At 42.4% G+C, this 19,183-nt stretch overlaps 1 protein-coding gene across 3 annotated transcripts in view; it reads right to left on the reverse strand.

Annotated features, from left to right (window-relative positions):
• Positions 1 to 404: 404 nt before the first annotated feature.
• WRNEXO (Werner syndrome-like exonuclease) overlaps positions 405 to 19,183 on the reverse strand; it is an 82,133-nt gene continuing 63,354 nt past the window's right edge. For all 3 annotated transcript variants that reach the window (XR_016109131.1, XM_088974976.1, XM_088974978.1), the window contains 2 exons: positions 879 to 989; positions 405 to 773 (listed from right to left, as the gene is read on the reverse strand). Coding sequence is in view for 2 of the 3 variants with exons in the window: in XM_088974976.1 (XP_088831102.1) it covers positions 705 to 773; positions 879 to 989 (180 nt within the window). In the remaining variant the exon portion in view is untranslated. The remainder of the gene's footprint in view (positions 774 to 878; positions 990 to 19,183) is intronic.

The following is a 19,183-nucleotide window of genomic DNA, read 5'->3' on the forward strand; positions in this document are numbered from 1 at the left end:
GTAGGACTTTGTGGGGCACAGATGTGAACTCCTTTTAGAGATCCACATTGAGTTGATGGACCCACCAATTCTTCAGTATTGGCTCCTTGGTCTACGTACGCCCCATGTTCCAATTCTATGTAGTATTGTAATGTTCTCTCAGTAAAATGATGCAATCATGAGGTTACATGCACATTTTTAACAATCCATTACATTGGTGCTGTGAGGGGTGTTCTGGGGTTTAACCCGGTTCAGGGGGTAGACGGGCCTTAAACCAACCCTCTAAACCAGGTTTTAAAAAATCAACTAAAAAACGAGCGAGCCCCGATACAGTTCAGTATGCCCCTGCCAGCGTATCAGGCTGTATCAACATTTTGAACCTTGATTTAACTATTTTGTCCACTACAAGACAAAGAAACAAGTCATTCAGTATCAAACGGCCCCTAAAAGAATATGAATTTATAAGTTCTTTACATTGAAGAGTGATAGATGACAAACCATTTTAATGAAGTTCTCATATTCAAAAATCAAAAATTATTTAGTACCACTGTAAGTGACAAAGATAACACTCTGGAAATAATGTAATTTACTTGCAAAGAATAAAGACAACCTTTTTTCTCTTCCTTATCTATGGTTTTACTTGCTTACATAGAAACATGCTTACCCTTACAACTGAGACATCTGCAGGTTACCAGTACAATCCTCTCTAAGACTGTTGATGATGGTCATAATTGTTGTACATCATTCACTTCCTCATCTTGACTGTTAGATGCATCTGGGAAGTTCCTCAAAATCTGTTATATAGATGACGAAAAATAATAAGAAATTAGTTGCAGGATTGTTACATGGCTATGCGCCTGATATAAGGAAAAGCAACCAAAAAGATGAAGGTAGTTTACCTGACATAGGTGCCATGAAACAAAGGCATCAGTGGCAGCATACTGGAGTTGCTCCCTTGTTAGAAAATCAGATTCCCAGTTTCCAAGTCTAATTTTATTTCGTTTTTCCAGCTGTAAAGTTATAAGAAGGGAAAAATAAGAAAGAAACGGAAAAAAGGAACATTATTAGATCCCATTTGAGCAAGAAAGTGGACCTCTGTATGCAACTTAAAGACAAAAGAAATCCTGATCCAACTAGATATTTTCTTCCAAAGAGGGATCTGGTTACCACTTCGTTATGGTCATAATCATAACAAAGATCCTAACAAAATGATGCAAGTAAAAGAAGGAAAATCTAATTGTAAGATGATGGCATTGCATAAGTATGCAGACCTGACTAACTCGGGCTGAACCAAGATCAGACTGATCCATTTTCACACCAAATAATTAAAAGGCTAAGTGCTGGACATTTTAGAATACCAATAAATCAGAATGTGTTCTAATTAAGTTAGAAAATATTTTAGAAGAGCAAAGCATTCAGATTAAGCTGTGAACATTCTAGAATGATAAATAAGCATGTGCATTAAATGAGTAAATAAAGAACAATGCAGATTAAAGGGTAAAATTGGGAAAGAGAAAAATAAGGAATATCTAGACTAAGAAACTTCTAGATTCCAGCCCACCAAAACTCCATAAATAAGGGGCTCCATACCCATTTTAGGGACCTTTTTGGGCCCATGGCTCCCATGCTGATCCATTTCCTCTCTTCCCTTCCCTCTCCTCTCTTCTCTCATCCTCCCCTTTAAAACCAGCAACTATCTTCTTTCTCCATTGCTGGAATTCCATCTCCAACGAACTACATTGACCTGATCCCTCAGTGGAGGGTATGTAGACAGCCCCTCTGGGGGTCCAATCAGCTGTCTTTCTCTCTCCCTTTCTCCCCTTTCTCTTCTCTCCTTGTTTTGATTGAAACAGTCCAAGGAGATGAGCAAGACCAGTGTAAATAGACAAAAAGGAAAGACCAGATCAATCCCCAACACAATAGAAAAAAAGAGCTGAAATAATTGGCAAGAGGATCAAACTTGCTTTGATACCATGTCAGTGAAATTCGAATAAGAGAATGTGAACAGATTTGTGGTGCGTCCAAGTGAGTTGACTGCACCAAGAGAAAGGTATTTATATTAATGAAAAGTAAAAGGACAAATCTGTCCCTAAGATACAAGATGTATGATACAAAACGATGTGCTTTGCCTGGCATCATGGAGCCAGCCAATGTCCACCCTTGAATCTCCTTCCACTACAAGGAAGATGGAGAGAGGAGAAAAAGGGCAAAGTGACGAAGATTTCCAGGCAGTGAACAGGTGGAAATTTGAATTGAACATCAAAGCAAAAAGATTGCTGTTCGAACTTGGAAGGGCTAGAGGTAGAAACCTGCTAAAAATCAGAGAGGATAGGAAGGTGATGGTTCTATTACATGAGGAAGCTGTGCTGTGGTTGAAATGGTTCATTGATGGAGTAATCAACTCCATCAGGACAGCAGGATGGAGAAACTCTTTGGAGGTGCTAAGGAAAAGATATAAAGTTAAGGAGGAATGGGAAAGGATGGATCAATACCATTACAGAATATTTTGCTGATAGGAAACAGATGGTTTGCATACCGGAAGGGAACCAGTTACAGGGTTGGGTATCATTCGCAGAGAAGTTACAACAGTTCCTGGTCTCCAAAGACAGGACCTCAAAGGAAGAACAGGTGCCAAGCGGTGTAAATGATGAGGAGAAAGAAAAACAGACCTCAACTCTTCGGGGCGGAGTGGTTGTAAGGAAACTGTTAGATACAGCAGTGAATAAATTGAAACTGAAAGCTGAGGTAGCCTTAAAACCATTCTCAGACAGGAAGGCGATTCTGCTCGGTATGAAGTAAATCGGGGCTTCATGACTTACGAATCTGAAGAGGGGCTCGTCCAAGTTCAGAATTGGAAGCCACTGTGTAATGAGGTGGAGCAGTTCTCTGGTAGCTTCCTGCTAAAACTGGAATAGAAATCACTGTTTGCTGATTCAGTCAAGCTTCTTGTGAAAGAAAGAGGGGGAAGGTGAAGATTTCAGCAGTAGAGAAGGAGAAGAAGAAAAGAGTAGGAGGTCAACTAGGATTATGAGAAAAGTTAACCCTAGCCGCCTACCTCTCATTATATTTATATTTAACTTAAAGCTGAGATATTACAAGGATGCCCTTAGTAAAGCGGCTACTAAACCTGAACAGTCACAACTTTAAAAAATATAAACTAATGGGCCTAGGCCTACCAACTTCCTAACTAAATAAAAACAAATTAAAACAAAACCAGCCCCCTCAAGTTGGGAGTAAATGTCACACATTCCCAACTTGCGTAGATCATGCTCCAGCTTGTTCTTTCCAACACCTTTTGTGAGAACATCGGCGAGCTACAGATCAGAAGCAATGTATAGAAGACAAACTTCTCCAGAAGTTACCCTTTCTCTGATAAAATGTCTATTCACTTCAATGTGCTTAGTTCGGTCATGCTGGACTGGGTTACGGACAATATTAATTGCTGCCTGGTTATCACAGTATAGCATCATGGGTTCTTCTGCCTGTACACCAATTTCTTCTAACAAAGAGCGGATCCAGAGAAGTTCTGAAACTCCGTGTGCCATGGCCCTATATTCGGCTTCAGCACTTGATCTTGCCACCACTGTTTATTTCTTACTCTTCCATGAGACTAGGCTACCCCCAACTAGAGTGCACACTCCTGAAGTTGATCTCCTGTCACCAAGGCATCCTACCCAATCTGCATCTGTATAAGCCTCTAGTTTCAACTGTCCATCATTAGTGAACAATATGCCTCTGCCCGAGTGTCCCTTCAGATAAACAAGAATCCTATCAACTGCCTCCCAATGCTGGACTCGTGGAGTATGCATGTATTGACTTACTACACTCACTGCATATGAGATGTCTAGTCTTGTCATATACAAGTATGGCAACCGATCCACAAGTCTGTAATATCTCCCAATGTCCTTTATTGGTTCGCCTTCTGATGCATTGATTTTATGGTTCTGATCAATAGGGGTGTTAATTACCTTTGTTCCAAGCTTCCTTGTCTCTTGAAAAAGGTCCAAGACATACTTCCTTTGAGAGATAAAAATTCCGTGTTTCGATCTTGCAACTTCAATGCCTAAAAAGTATCATAGTTCTCCAAGATCCTTAATTTCAAATTCCTTATGTAGGTTCCTTTTCAGACTATCAATCTCACTCAGATCATTCCCAGTGACAACAATATCATCCACATAGACAATAAGGACTGACACCAAAGATCCCCTGCGCTTCACAAACAAGGTGTGATCGAATTGAGTCTGAGTGTATCCAAAAGCAATCAAGGCCTTTCTGAATCTGTCAAACCATGCTCTAGGAGATTGTTTCAAGCCATAGAGTGACTTCTTGAGCTTGCATACCTTTCCCTTTTCAGTATCATTGTAAAAACCAGCAGGAAGATCCATATACACTTCTTCTTGAAGAACCCCATTTAGGAAAGCATTCTTCACATCCAGTTGAAACAAGGGCCAAGAGTATGAGGCAGCAAGAGAAAGGAGTATCCGAACGGAGGTCATATTTTCAACTGGCGCAAAGGTCTCTAAGTAATCAATGTCGTAGGTCTGTGTGTACCCTTTTGCAACAACTCTTGCCTTGTACCTTTCTATACTTCCTGTTAGCGTAGGGATATTTCTGTCTTTATACCTTGATTGATGTTGTTGATCTATTATGTTGTGTTGAAATATGTGCTCTTAACTTAAGTAAGGGCACATAGGTCTTTTCAGTTATGTTTTAATATTAATATAAATTCTTACTGGCCGAATGGGAGAGGATATGTTGACTCTTTCAGTTCGAACCAGAATTCTCTCTTCTCTCTTTCTCTATCATTCTCTCTTCTTCTACATAACTGAACTCAGTCAGGCCAAACTCTAAGGCAGACCTGAATTCTAACATGGTATCAGAGCAGGTTAAATCTGCCTAGATCTCTGCTTGCCTAGGGTTCATTCTCTGTGCACCCTATCTAGGGTTTTCCTTTTTTTTTTTCTGTGTTCGATTGGAGATAAGGGAAAGGGCTGAAAAGGAGTGATCGCCCTCTTCCCTTGGGGGTCTCCATGCCTCCAATCAGGTCGTATGTGTTCGGTTGCTGTGATTTCTGAGATCGCCCTCTCCTAGTAGAGGAGGAATAGAGGGCCGAATTGTGTGTGGCTGTTGTGTGTGAAGCGGCTGTTGTGTGTGAAGCGGCTCTCCTGCTCGCATGGGTGTTACTTCAGCGATAAGGTAAGAGATTTCAGTTCTGGTTTATGGATTAAATAGGAGGTCTGTTTCAGATAATTTGCTAGTGTTTCAGCCAGCCAGTGCTAGGGTTTATGCTAGTTTCTTTGCGCATGTTGAAGGAAGAGATATGATCATATAGTGGTGAGATTTCAGGTAGTTGTAGGAGCAGGGTTTGTGGTGTAAAGAGCATACATTCCAGCAACAATTAGTGTTGCAATCAGTGTGACAGGTGTGACCTAGTGGTGTGTAGTGTGCAGATCTTAGTGATAATAGAATTCAGCAAATGTGCAGTATTGGTGATAACATAATGGGAGACAGTAATGATTATAAACCTAGTGTGATGGTGCCTACAGACTACCTGAATGTTCAGATGACCTCCATTAAGTTAAATGGAGAGAATTATGTGCCTTGGGCTAAATCCGCTGAAGTCTTTCTAAAGGCAAAGAAGAAGGTAAAACATATCAGAGAGGAGAAACCTTCCTTTGACTCTAACGAGTATGAAGATTGGGAGCAAGAGGACACTCAGATCATCACATGGTTGTGGAACAGTATGGAACCCAGGATTAGTGTGAACTTCATGTTCCTTGATACTGCCAAAGACATGTGGGACCATGCAAAAAAATTGTATTCAAGGCAGGACAATACAACCAGAGTTTATCAGCTTTATCAAGAGTACTTCAATCTGCAACAGGGCAATCGGAGTCTTGAGGAGTACTATGCCAACATGAGGAACATACGTAATGAGTTGAATGTCTATCATCCTCTCACTTCTAATGTCAAGATTCAACAACAACAGAGAGAGCAACTTGATGTGACTAGATTTTTTGTGGGACTAAAGTCTAAATATGAACCAGTACGGGCTCAGATATTAGGGGGATCAGCTCTTCCGTCCCTGGAAAAGGTATTTGCTCGACTTCGGAGGATTTCTATCAGATCTACTGAGAACTCTAATATCTCAGATAGATCGGCCTTGGCTGCATCGAGAGGCCGTGGTGGTAGAGGTGGAGCTCGGGGAGCTCAATCTGGCCGTGGTGTTGGTAGTGGTTCTGCATATGGCCGAAGTGGCAATGGTGGGTCTACTTATAATCGTGGTGGTGGTCATACTAGGAGCAGAGATTCAGGGGGAGCCCGTGGTAGAGGACGTAGCTCAGGCCCGAGGAAGTGCACTCATTGTGGTATGGATGGACATACCATCGACTATTGTTATGATTTACATGGTCCTCCCTCAACCTGGGCCAATCATGCCGCGACCGGTGACTCAAGTTCCAGCTTTAAACAGGAGAATCATTCATCTGACCAGTTGCCTCCTACATCCACAGATGGTCCCATGAAGGAGATGGTGAGTGTTCCCCATGAAGAATATGAGAGGTTTATCCAATCACAACAGAACACGACAACTTTTGCTCACTCAGGTATGGCTTGTCTGGCATCTACACCCAATCCCTGGATCATTGACTCTGGAGCCACCGATCACATGACTGGAACTCCAGGAGTGTTTTCCTCCTTGTCTCATTGCTCAACATCACAATCTGTCACCCTTGCTAATGGTTCCACATCCTCAATTTGTGGTGTTGGTAATGTTGACCTAGATCCTGTATCCCTCTCATCAGTTCTGTATGTTCCTAAATTGCCTTTTAACCATATGTCTGTTAGTAAACTGACAAAATCACTTAACTGCTCAATTACCTTTTATCCTTCTATGTGTGTCTCTCAGGATCTCAAGACGGGGATTAAGATTGGTGGAGGGCATGAAGCAGGTGAACTGTATTATCTTGACGGTGGTGGTGGTAGAACTTCAATAGCTCTCCAGTCATCTCTTTCTCCTCTCCAGTGGCACTGCCGATTTGGTCATTCGTCGCTCAAAGTCTTGAAGTCCTTGGTTCCATCCTTGAGTCAGATTTCTGTTTTGGATTGGGAGTCATGTCAGTTTGGGAAACACCATCGTGTTCCCTTTAGATCTAGGGTTGATAACCGTGTGTTGAGTCCTTTGAAGGGATAAGAAATCCATCATATGGATGCCCAAAAATGCGGAATAAAGGAGGGCGAATTTCAAAAATTTTTCTTTCCCTTCAACTAGGAATCGAATTCCCTATTTAGAAAATCATATTTTCAATGATCATTCTTGAACCATAAACTAAACCAGATATGAACCAAAAGGAGGAGAGAGAGATAATACCTGATACAGAGAAACAATCTCTCAATGGAGGTGTTCACGCCCAAGGTAAAACCAAAATCTGCTCCCACTGAAAATGGCGCAGTGCAAGGTGGAGCAGAATCAGCAAAGTCCTTCCTAAGAACTTGATTCTTCCCAAGAATCACCTGGACGGCTTGTGAATACAACTCCTACCAATATTTTCTCCAAAAGATTGGAATCAAGATCCGATCTTAATTTACCCCAAGGAATGGAGATCGAACTGCAATAGGTGGCGGCTGCAGGAAGGAGGCGGCTATAGAGTATTTGCAGGGTGCAGAATTCTCTCTTCTGTGATCTCAGCTCTAAAGACAACACTGTTGCTGGTGAGTCTCTTGGATATCTAAAGGCCGCCACCCCCTCTTCTTTTATAGACTTAAAGGGATCAGCTCCTAATCCCATTAGGAGTTGCTAACCCAAATCATATCTGGATTAGAAGTCCCTTTAAGATAAGGGATAATCCTTAATCTTATTTGCAGATTAGATCAGCCAGCTCCTAATCTAATTAGGAAGTTTCCAAATCTAAATCTCATTTAGATTTTGGACTCTCTGAGTGGATAGGGTGTGGGCCCAATCCTATCAGCTGATCTTATCTCAGAATTCGCCCCTTAAAGACTAATCAAATTAACCCAGTTCAAAATGGGCTTAAGGCCCATTTAGGGTTATGTATTCATTAAGCCTTCCAAACTGCTGCCCAGTTGGGCTTCCTTGTATGGCGTGGGACCCAAGCATTGATCTACACATCAGCCACATGAGTTCAGCCTAGCCTTTGTTACAAGGCCTGGCCGAATACACTGTTATAGACAGTGCACCCCCTAAAAACCCATCAGATGGGCTTTATGGGCCCAACACTTACCCTAAGTGGTCCCTGGGCCAAACCACCTTCTAACACCTAGGGACTGTGGGCAGATGCAAGATTAGCCCAACAGGTATTATCCTCAATGGCCTTACACTCAACCTCTCAGCCCATAATGATCATACACTATCCGACCAGAGAGGACCTCTCCCTCGGCTGCAAGAACAGTATTGCACTCTCTCTTGTATGGATCCTGGGAATTAAAACCTTTTGCAAACATTTCGAAACCATAATATATATACTTTTATATCTCATATAAAATATATTTTGCAAAACAAATCTCAACGATTGAAATCGGCTGCCAGCAGTCTTGGTTTCCATCAGTGAGAGCGCATCCCCGATCATTACCTTTGTTTGACAAAGGGGCTGATCCTGTCACTATGATCACCCACTCAGATGAATTCTCAGACTGTCCCAACATACCCAGGTTTTGACCCCCGCTAAGGATCTCACTAATTGGTATATCAAAAACAGCGCAATCCGACACCTAGTGCAATATCATAATCGAGTCTAGGGGTCGGGTGTAACTTTTCGGTTTTGCCCATCAATCTCCAAGGTCCAAGGCAATACTGGAAATCTGGTCCAGTTCAAAGGTTCAATTAATCCCACACTGTATGTGCCTAGGGTCTCACCCCGGTAGCTGAGACAAGCCACCCCAACCGACTTGGTGGCACCACAGTGTCAGCCTTGTCAGGATAGGTCTCCCCAGACCGACCCACTGGCTGTGAACATTCTAAACTAACACAAGTCTCATTAAGTGTCCAGTTTAAGGGTATTACACAGAAACATACCAAAGGAACATGAATCAAATATGTACTTTTATTCATTTACAATAAACTCATAAAGTACATCAATTTGATTGAAGCTAAGGGCATACAAAACTGTCTAACATCCTTTTTCTTTAGTTCGTTCAGATGTTTGGGGTCCTTAAAGTAATGTCATATAATGGATACAGATATTTTGTCATTTTTGTGGATGATTTTTCAAGGATGACGTGGCTCTATTTAATGAAAGAAAGAAGTGAATTGTTTACCATTTTCCAAAAATTTTATGTTGAAATTCGTAACCAATTTGGTACCCATATCAAAGTTTTTCGTTCTGAAAATGGCCGCGAATATTTATCCTCATCATTTCAGGAATACCTAGACGAACACGGCATTATACATCAGACCTCGTGTACCTACACCCCACAACAAAACGGGGTGGCTGAGAGAAAGAATCGCCATCTCCTTGAAACAGCAAGATCCCTAATGCATCACATGCATGTTCCCAAACCTTTTTGAAGTGATGCAGTGTTTACCTCTTGTTTTCTGATTAATCGGATGTCCACGTTCATCCTTGATGGTCAGTCTCCGTTTCGGGTCTTGTTTCCTTCTGTCTCTGTTCCCTCTTACGCCGAGAGTTTTTGGGTGTGTCTGTTTTGTCCATCATCTAGGTCCTGTGAACGACAAGTTTGATGCCCGTTCTCTCAAGTGCATCTTCCTTGGCTATTCTCGAACCCAGAAAGGGTATAGGTGTTACCATCCTGGTTCTCGACGGTCCTTTGTGTGTGTTGATGTCAGTTTCTTTGAGTCTACTCCGTTCTTTTTGGGGTCTGGTGATGCTTCTTCCTTCTCATCACCTCCTCCCCTTCCACTTCCCGTTGTCGATCCTCAGTTTGTTCCAGTTGTGACCAAATCGTTGCCTCCGGTGCCACCACCTGTTGAACGCCCACCTATTCGTCATGTGTATACACATCGCCCACGTGCACCGGCTACTATTCCTCCAGCTACATCTCCATCGACGGATCCGTCACCAGAACCCCACTTGGCATCTGAGATTGATCTACCCATTGCTTTGCGGAAAGGTAAACGTACTTGCACCCTTCATCCCATTTCTAATTATGTTTCTCTTACTCACCTTTCCGCTTCCCATCGTCAGTTTGTTACCTTGTTATCATCAGTTATTGTTCCTAAAGATGTCTAGGAAGCCCTTGCCTCTCCAGGGTGGTGTCGTGCCATGGAAGAACTCTCAGCCCTTCATCATAATCATACTTGGGACCTCGCTGCTCTTCCTCAAGGGAAGCAAGCTGTTGGTTGTAAGTGGGCTTATACAGTTAAGTACCTGCCTAATGGTAGTGTTGAATGCCTGAAAGCGTGATTAGTTGCAAAAGGGTACTCCCAAACCTATGGCATTGACTACACAGAGACCTTCTCACCGGTTGCTAAGATCGAGTCAGTTCGGGTTGTGATCTCTCTTGCAGCCATGTATGAGTGGCCACTATATCAGCTTGATATCAAGAATGCCTTTTTGCATGGTGACTTACACGAGGAGGTCTACATGGAGCAACCTCCAGGGTTTGTTGCTAAGGGGAAGGATGGTAAGGTGTGCCGACTAAGGAAGGCTATATATAGGCTTAAACAATCTCCTCGAGCATGGTTTGGTAGGTTCAGTGAGGTGGTAAAGAAGTTTGGCATGAAACAGTGCAAGGTTGACCATTCTGTATTTAGTCATGACTCTTCGGGAGGAAAAATATTGTTGGTGGTGTATGTAGATGATATTGTTATTACTGGGAATGATAACATTGGTATTGATAGGCTGAAGACTTATCTGCAAGATCACTTTCAGACAAATGATTTGGTTAACTAAAATACTTCTTGGGGATAGAGGTAGTGAGATCCAAGTATGGGATTAACCTGTGCCAGAGGAAGTATGTGCTTGATTTGCTAGACGAAACAGGCTTGTTGGGTGCCAAACCAGCTCAAACACCCATGGACACAAATACCAAGCTAAGCAGTGATATGGGTGAAGTGTTTGAAGACCCTGGCAGATACCGACGACTTGTGGGCAAACTGAACTACCTAACCATTACCAGACCAGACATCTCATTTGCAGTTAGTGTCGTAAGCCAGTTCATGCAAAAACCTCTGACTCGCCACTGGAATGCGGTTCTGAGAATTGTGAAGTATCTAAAAGGGGCCCCGGGTCGTGGTCTGATATACAAGAGTGGGGGAAAACTTGAAATAGAAGGGTATTCTGATGCTGATTGGGCCGGTTCTATGTCTGATAGGCGGTCTACTACAGGCTATTGCACGTTTCTGGGAGGTAACCTGGTGACATGGAAAAGTAAGAAGCAGACGGTTGTGGCAAGAAGCAGTGCAGAGGCAGAAAATAGGGCTATGGCGCATACCGCTTGTGAGTTAGTGTGGCTAAGGAACCTTCTACAGGAAGTAAGGTACAACATTAACACTCCAATGAAGCTCTACTGTGATAATCAGGCTGCAGTTCATATCTCCTCGAATCCAGTGTTTCATGAAAGTACCAAGCATATTGAGGTTGACTGTCACTTTTGAAGGGGATGAGAGATCCATCCCATGGACGCCCAAAGATTGCGGAATAAGGGGCGAATTTCAAAATATTTTCTCTCCCTTCAACTGGGAATCACATTCCCTATTTAGAAAATCATATTTTCAAGGATCAATCTTGAACCTTAAACTGAACCAGATCTGAACCAAAAGGAATGGGAGAGAATGATACCTGATACGGAGAAGCAATATCTCCCAACGAAGGTGTTCACGCCCAAGGAAGGATCCAAAGACTGCTCCCACTGAAGATGGCGCAGTGCAGGATGGAGCAGAATTAGCAGTGTTCTTCCCCAAGAACTCTGTCCTTCGCAAGAAACAGCAGGATGGAACGTGAGCACAGCTTCCCTTTTCAATCCTTTCTCAAAGAACTGATGTCAAGATCCAATCTTGACTTCTCCCACAGCTGGAGATCGAACTGGCAAACAGGGCGGCAAGAGCAGGGAGGCGGCAAGAGAGTATTCGCAGGGTGCAGAATTCTCTCTTCTTGATTTCAGCACTAAAGAGGATCTGATGTGCTTCTTTGTCTCTCTCAAGGCTACCGCCCCCTTCCTTCTTTTGTTAACTTGAAAAGATCAGCTCCTAATCCCATTCGGAGGTGCTTATCCAAATCATATTTGGATCAGCCTTCTCTTCTAATGATAAGGATAAACCCTTATCTTATCTACAGATTAGATTATCTTTATCCTAATCTTATTATGAGGTTTCTAGATCTGAATCACATTCAGATCTGGACTCTCTGAGTGCATAGGATTAAGACCCTATCCTAACTGCTAATCCATCTCAGAATTCGCCCATTTAATTAACTAAATTAATAGCCCAGTTCGAAATGGGCTTTAGGCCCATTAAGCTTATGTGCTCACTTAACCTTCCTAACTGCTGCCCAGTTGGGCTTCCTTGTATGGCGTGGGACCCAAATATTGATCTACACATCAGCCACATGGGTTCGGCCCAGCCTTTGTTACAAGGCCTGGCCGAATACACTGTTAAAGACAATGCACCCCCTGAAACCCATCAAATGGGCTCTATGGGCCCAACACTTACCCTAAGTGGTCCCTGGGCCAAACCACCTTCTAACACCCAGGGACTGTGGGCAGATGCAAGATTAGCCCATCAGGTATTATCCTCAATGGTCTTACACTTAACCTCTCAGCCCATAATGATCATACACTGCCCGACAAGAGAGGACCTCTCCCTCGGCTGCAAGGAACAGTGCTGCACTCTCCACTTATATGGATCCCGGGAATTAAAACCTTTTTGCAAACATTTTAGAAACCATAATGTATGTACTTTTATATCTCATATAAAATATACTTTGCAAAACAAATTTCAACGGTTGAAATCGGCTGCCAGCAGTCTTGGTTTCCAACAGTGATAGCGCATCCCCGATCATTACCTTTGTCCGACAAAGGGCTGATCCTGTCACTATGATCACCCACTCAAATGAATTCACGGATTGTCCCAACATACCCAGGTTTTGACCCCCGCTAAGGATCTCACTGATTGGTACATCAAAAACAGCCCGATCCGACACCTAGTGCAGTATCATAATCGAGTCTAGGGGTCGGGTGTAACTTTCCAGTTTCGCCCATCAATCGCCAAGGTCCAGGGCAATACTGGAAATCTGGTCCAGTTCAATGGTTCAATTAATCCCACACTGTATGTGCCTAGGGTCTCACCCCGGTAGCTGAGACAAGCCACCCCAACCGACTTGGTGGCACCACAGTGTCAGCCTTGTCAGGATAGGTCTCCCCAGACCGACCCACTGGCTGTGAACATTCTAAACTAACACAAGTCTCAATAAGTGTCTAGTTTAAGGGTATTACACAGAAACATACCAAGGGAACATGAATCAAATATGTACTTTTATTCATTTACAATAAACTCAAAAAGTACATCAATTTTGATTGAAGCTAAGGGCATACAAAACTGTCTAACAACTTTGTGAGGGAGAAGGTGCTGAATGGAGAGCTAGACACTACACATGTTAATACAGGAAATCAATGGGCTGACTTATTTACAAAAGGTTTGAGTCGGGGAAGAGTGGACTACATATGTAACAAGCTGGGAGTATATGATATATACTCACCAGCTTGAGGGGGAGTGTTAGCGTAGGGGTATTTCTGTCTTTATACCTTGATTGATGTTGCTGATCTGTAATGTTGTGTTGAAATGTGTGCTCTTAACTTAAGTAAGGGCACATAGGTCTTTTCAGTTATGTTTTAATATTAATATAAATTCTTACTGGCCGAATGGGAGAGTATATGTTGACTCTTTCAATTCGAACCAAAATTCTCTCTTCTCTCTTTCTCTATCATTCTCTCTTCTTCTACATAACTGAACTCAGTCAGGCCAAACTTTAAGGCAGACCTGAATTCTAACACTTCCATCTGCCTTATATTTTATTGTGTAAACCCATCTGCATCCAAATGTCTCATTCCCTTCTGGTAGGTCCACAATGTCCCATGTCTAATTCTTAATCAAAGCTTCCATCTCTTCCTGCATAACTGTCTTCCACTCAGGTTTGGAGAGAGCCTCACTAACACCCTTGGGTATAGACACTAAATCAAGAGAGGAGAGAAAAGTGCGATATGAAGGAGAAAGTCCACTGTAGGATAAGTACTATGAAATACAATGAGCAGTACACTTTCTCTTCCCTTTTTTGAGAGCAATAGGAAGATCAAGGTTATCTGTAACAGAGTTAGTAGGATCAATGAGAACTGAAATAATAGTAGGACCAAGAGGAATACATGAATCCATGTCAGCCGAATCTGGAGTTTCCAAGGGATCAACAGGAAGTGGTGAATTCTACTGTAATGGAATCAACCGCCTTGTGAAGTCTCTGTCATGAGTAATGCTGAGAAACAGACCGCAAAGGAGGTGGCAAGGTAGGTGGTGCCACTGGGTGGTGGTCAAGCACAGGAGTAGACACAGGGACTGAAATTGGGAGAGGAATAGATTGCTGACTTAGTTCCCCAAAACACTCCCCCTGAGAAGGATTCTTTGAGAAGAATTATGTGGATTCAAAAAGGGTACCATCCATGGTAACATATTGGCTCCCAGAGACTAGACCATAGCAACAATACCCTTTCTGATTCTCTGCATATCCAAGGAAGACACATTTCTTTGCCTTGGGGTCAAGCTTCGAGCGATGAGGACCAAGGATATGTGCAAAGCAAACACACCCAAACACCTTGAGAGGAATATGAAACATCTCCCTGAGGAAAAAGAAGACTGAATGGGGTGTTGAATCCAAGTATACGAGAGGGCACCCTGTTAATCAGATATACTGCTATGATGACTGCATCACCCCAAAACCGAACCGGAACTGTAGATGTGATCATCATGCTTCTTGTAGTTTCAACAATGTGTCTGTTCTTCCTTTCTGCAACACCATTCTGTTGTGGACTGTAGGGGCAACTGCTCTGATGGACAACACCTTCACCTTTTGTTTCTATTGATGGCTTTCGTTACTTTATTAGTTTTATTGACCACTATTCTCGATGCATATGGATCTACCTGTTAAAAGGACGAGATGAAGTGCCACGGATAACCATGGCATTTTGCAAAATGATTGAAACACAATTTGACAAGAAGATTAAGCAATTCCGGTCAGATAATGCTGTTGAATATTTTGAAAAATCCTTGAACTTGTTCATGGAAGATATTGGCATGCTACATCAATCATCTTGTACTAATACCCCTCAACAGAATGGGATTGTTGAGCGCAAGAATAGACATCTATTGGAGACAGCTCGAGCCTTACTATTCCAGCACAAGGTTCCCAAGCACTACTGGTCTCAAGCAGTAGTTACTGCATCATATCTGATAAATCGGATGCCATCTAAGGTGTTGGGTATGAAAACCCCTTTCTCTGTTCTATGTCCTACCCTTCCAGACTTTCCTCTTCCTCCTAGGGTCTTTGGTTGTGTATGTTTTATACATGTAAAGGATCCAAAGATACCCAAGGTGGATCCTAGGGCTAGGAAATGAATTTTTTTGGGGTACTCTCCTACACAAAAGGGTTACAAGTGTTATGATCCTGTCACTAAGAGAAAGTATGTCACCATATCAAGTGCGGAGGCTGAATATCAAGCTATGGCTCATGGTGTTGCTAAACTTCTGTGTCTTAGGACCCTTCTTGGTGAGCTTGGCATAAAAGCTGAGGGTCCTCTTCGGCTATACTGTGACAAGGCTGCCATCAACATTGCAAATAACCCAGTGCAATATGACAGGACAAAACATATTGAGATTGATCGACATTTTGTTAGAGAGAGAATAGTCTCAGGAGAACTCTGCATCCTTTATACTCCATCCGAGATGCAGATTGCAAATGTGATGACTAAAGGGTTGGCTGCAACAAAATTCTTGGACCTTCTTGGCAAGCTAAACATGACTGACATCCATGCTTAGCTTGAGGGGGAGTGTTAAGTTGACTATTTTTATGTATTGTTGGTTCGGATGATAAGTGTACATGGTAGTTAGTATTGGGTTTTAAGTTGTTAGGTATTGGGCCTTTGTTATTGGGCCTAAGTTTATTTAGTGTTTTAAGTTGTCTGGGTATCCCATCACTAATCAGGGGCATTCCAGACATTTCATGTAACATTGTATTGTAATCTACTATAAATAATAGTATTGTCGACTAGGTTACTCAGTTCGACATTCTCAACACTTGTTTGCCTTCAACTCTCTGCTTCTACTTCAGCTACAACCTTTCAGCAAACATGAGGCAAGATGTCTTTCAAAATATTTCCTGGCATTGTCAGATCTGAACACCTTTATTCTTGTTCCAAACTGTGTTAGTATCATCTGATTAAATCGCCTCACCAAGGATGGTACCTCATCGTGGGATTTCATCAGGTAAATCCAAGAGTATCGAGACAAATCATCCACAAACAAGAGAAAATAGCGATAGCCTCCCATAGAATGAACATGGTAAGGGCCCCACACATCCAAATGAATAACATCAAAAGAAGAAAAGCATCTTTTATAACTAGGTTTAAATGAATGTCTACAATGCTTTCCAAGTTGACAACCTTCACACTCCAGACTTGACAAACTAACAGACTCAAAAAGTTTTGGGAACAAAGAACCCAAAGAAGAAAAAAGTAAACGACCCAAACGATTATGCCACAGCATAATTTGACTCACAGATCCTGACTAACTATCCCTGCTGACATGATGACTCTGATGAGGAGGAAGCACATCCAGGAGGTAGAATCCATTCACTTCACGACCACTCCCAATCGTCCTCTTTGAATCCAGATCCTACAAAATACAACGTCCAAGAGAAAAAATTACTGAGTAGTTTAGGTTCTTAGTCAAACTACTAACAGATAACAAATTAGTATTCAATCTGGGAACATGAAGGACAGAGGGTAGACAAATAGAATCACTAATCTTGACAGATCCCTTCCCAGCAATAGGAACATGGGATCCATCAGCTGTGGAGACCCTGTTTCTACCAGAACAGAACTGGTAAGAAGAAAAACTAGTGGAGCTATGGATCATGTGCTCTTAGGCTCCATAATTTATAATCCAAGAAGGTCCCTCCTTACCTGAAGTGGAAACATAATTTGTAGTGGCGTGTGAACTACCTGTGTGAGCAAAGGAGGTAGAGTGGACTCCACCAGTGTCACATGTACCTTGCTGTCCGCTTGCGGCTGAACTGGAACCGGCTGTATCCCGCTGGTTCAGAAGTAGCCCATACCACTCAAGTTCGGCCCTTACTGCAGCAGTTGCAACAGACTCTAGAGTAGTTGTAGTAGGAGGGGCCGGAGTGTCACCAGTAACTGCCACGTGTGCATTTCCCTTCTTATTTTTCAATCTAGTCGGCACAAGGTGTGGGTGAAGATTCCAGCAAGTATCTCTTGTATGTTTAGGCTTCTTACAATAGTCACAGATCAGATCTCTTTTGTCTTCCTTCTTGATTTCACTGCCAATTTGTTTAGGTTTCACAGCACTTACCATGGCAGACTGATCAGAAATGAGGCTTTTCATCATCACATCCCTCCCGCACTCCTCCCCTGACACAAAAGCATATGCTTGGGAGAGAGTGACACTGTCCCTGGAAAGAAGATGTTGTCATGCAATATCATACTCAGGATTTAGGCCAGCAAGCAATTCAAACACCCTATACTTCTCTACATGTTTCTGATAGGTAGTTGCATCCTTAGTGGCTTCCTAAGAAAATGTCTCTAAATGTTCAATCTCCTGCCACAGGGTTTTAAGGACTGAAAAATAGGCTACAACAGATCTATCTCCCAGCCTTGTACCAATAATCTGATTTCTCAGTTCATAAGCCCTAGCAACATTCTCCCTCTGTGAATGGGTTTCAGCAACCCCATCCCATATCTCCTTATCTGTATTTGCCCATAAAAAAATTTAATTATATGTGGTAACATGGAATTACACAACCAAGTCATCACTATATAAATCTCCTACACCCACCGGGAGTTGCTAGTTTCGGGATTCACCAATGATATACCCTAATTTCCCACGAGCACCATGAAGGGATAGGAAATCCATCACATGGACGTCCAAAATAGAGGAATAAAGGGGGCGAATTTCAAAAAAAAATTTCCCTCCCTTCAACTGGGAATCGAATTCCCTATTTAGAAAATCATATTTTCAATGATCAATCTTGAACCATAAACTGAACCAGATCTGAACGAAAAGGAGGAGAGAGAAATAATACCTGATACAGAGAAATAGTATCTCTCAATGGAGGAGTTCACGCCCAAGGTAGGATCCAAAATCTGCTCCCACTGAATATGGCGCAGTGCAGGGTGGAGCAGAATCAGCAGCGTTCTTCCCAAAAACTTGATCATTCCCAAGAATAACCTGAACGGCTTGTGAATACAACTCCAACCAATCTTTTCTCCAAAAGATTGGAATCAAGATCCTATCTTGATTTCTCCCAAGCAATGCAGATCGAACTGCTATAAGCGGCGGCTGCAGGAAGGAAGCGGCTAGAGAGTATTTGCAGGGTGCAGAATTCTCTCTTCTGTGATCTCAGCTCTGAAGACAAGACTGTTACTGATGATTGTGTTGAATGTCTAAAAGCTGCCGCCCCCTCTTCCTTTTATAGACTTTAAGGGATCAGCTCCTAATCCCTGAAAGAATGGTAGGATCCATCTAATGGACGCCATAAAGGTTACGGAATGGTTGGGCGAATTTCAAAAATTTCCTACCTTCTCTCAACTGGGAATCATATTCCCTAAATTTAGAATACAATATTCAAAGATCCTACTTGAACCATAATCAAACCAGATCTGTACCAAAAGATAAATGGGAGGAATATACCTGATCCGGAGAAACAGTATCTCCCAAAGTTGGTGTTCACGCCCAAAGAATGCTCCAAGATACGTTCCTACTGAAAATGACACAGCTGTAGATGGAACAGAACCAGCAGAGTGCGTCCTACACACTGGATCCTTCACAAGAATCCTCTGGAAATACTAAACACTGAATCTTTTTCAGTCTTTCTTGCAAGACTGATGTCAAGAACAGATTTCTTGACTTTCTTTTTCTGCAAAAATCTAATCTTGCAAAAACAGATGGAGGCGGCAGGAGATCTCCAAATCGAAAAAGGCTGAACTGCTTTTTCTCTTTTCTGGAGTA

The sequence above is a fragment of the Nelumbo lutea genome, chromosome 3 (genome assembly GCF_056320005.1).
Source record: "Nelumbo lutea isolate HS-2025 chromosome 3, American lotus-T2T, whole genome shotgun sequence".
NCBI classification, from domain to species: Eukaryota; Viridiplantae; Streptophyta; class Magnoliopsida; order Proteales; family Nelumbonaceae; genus Nelumbo; species Nelumbo lutea.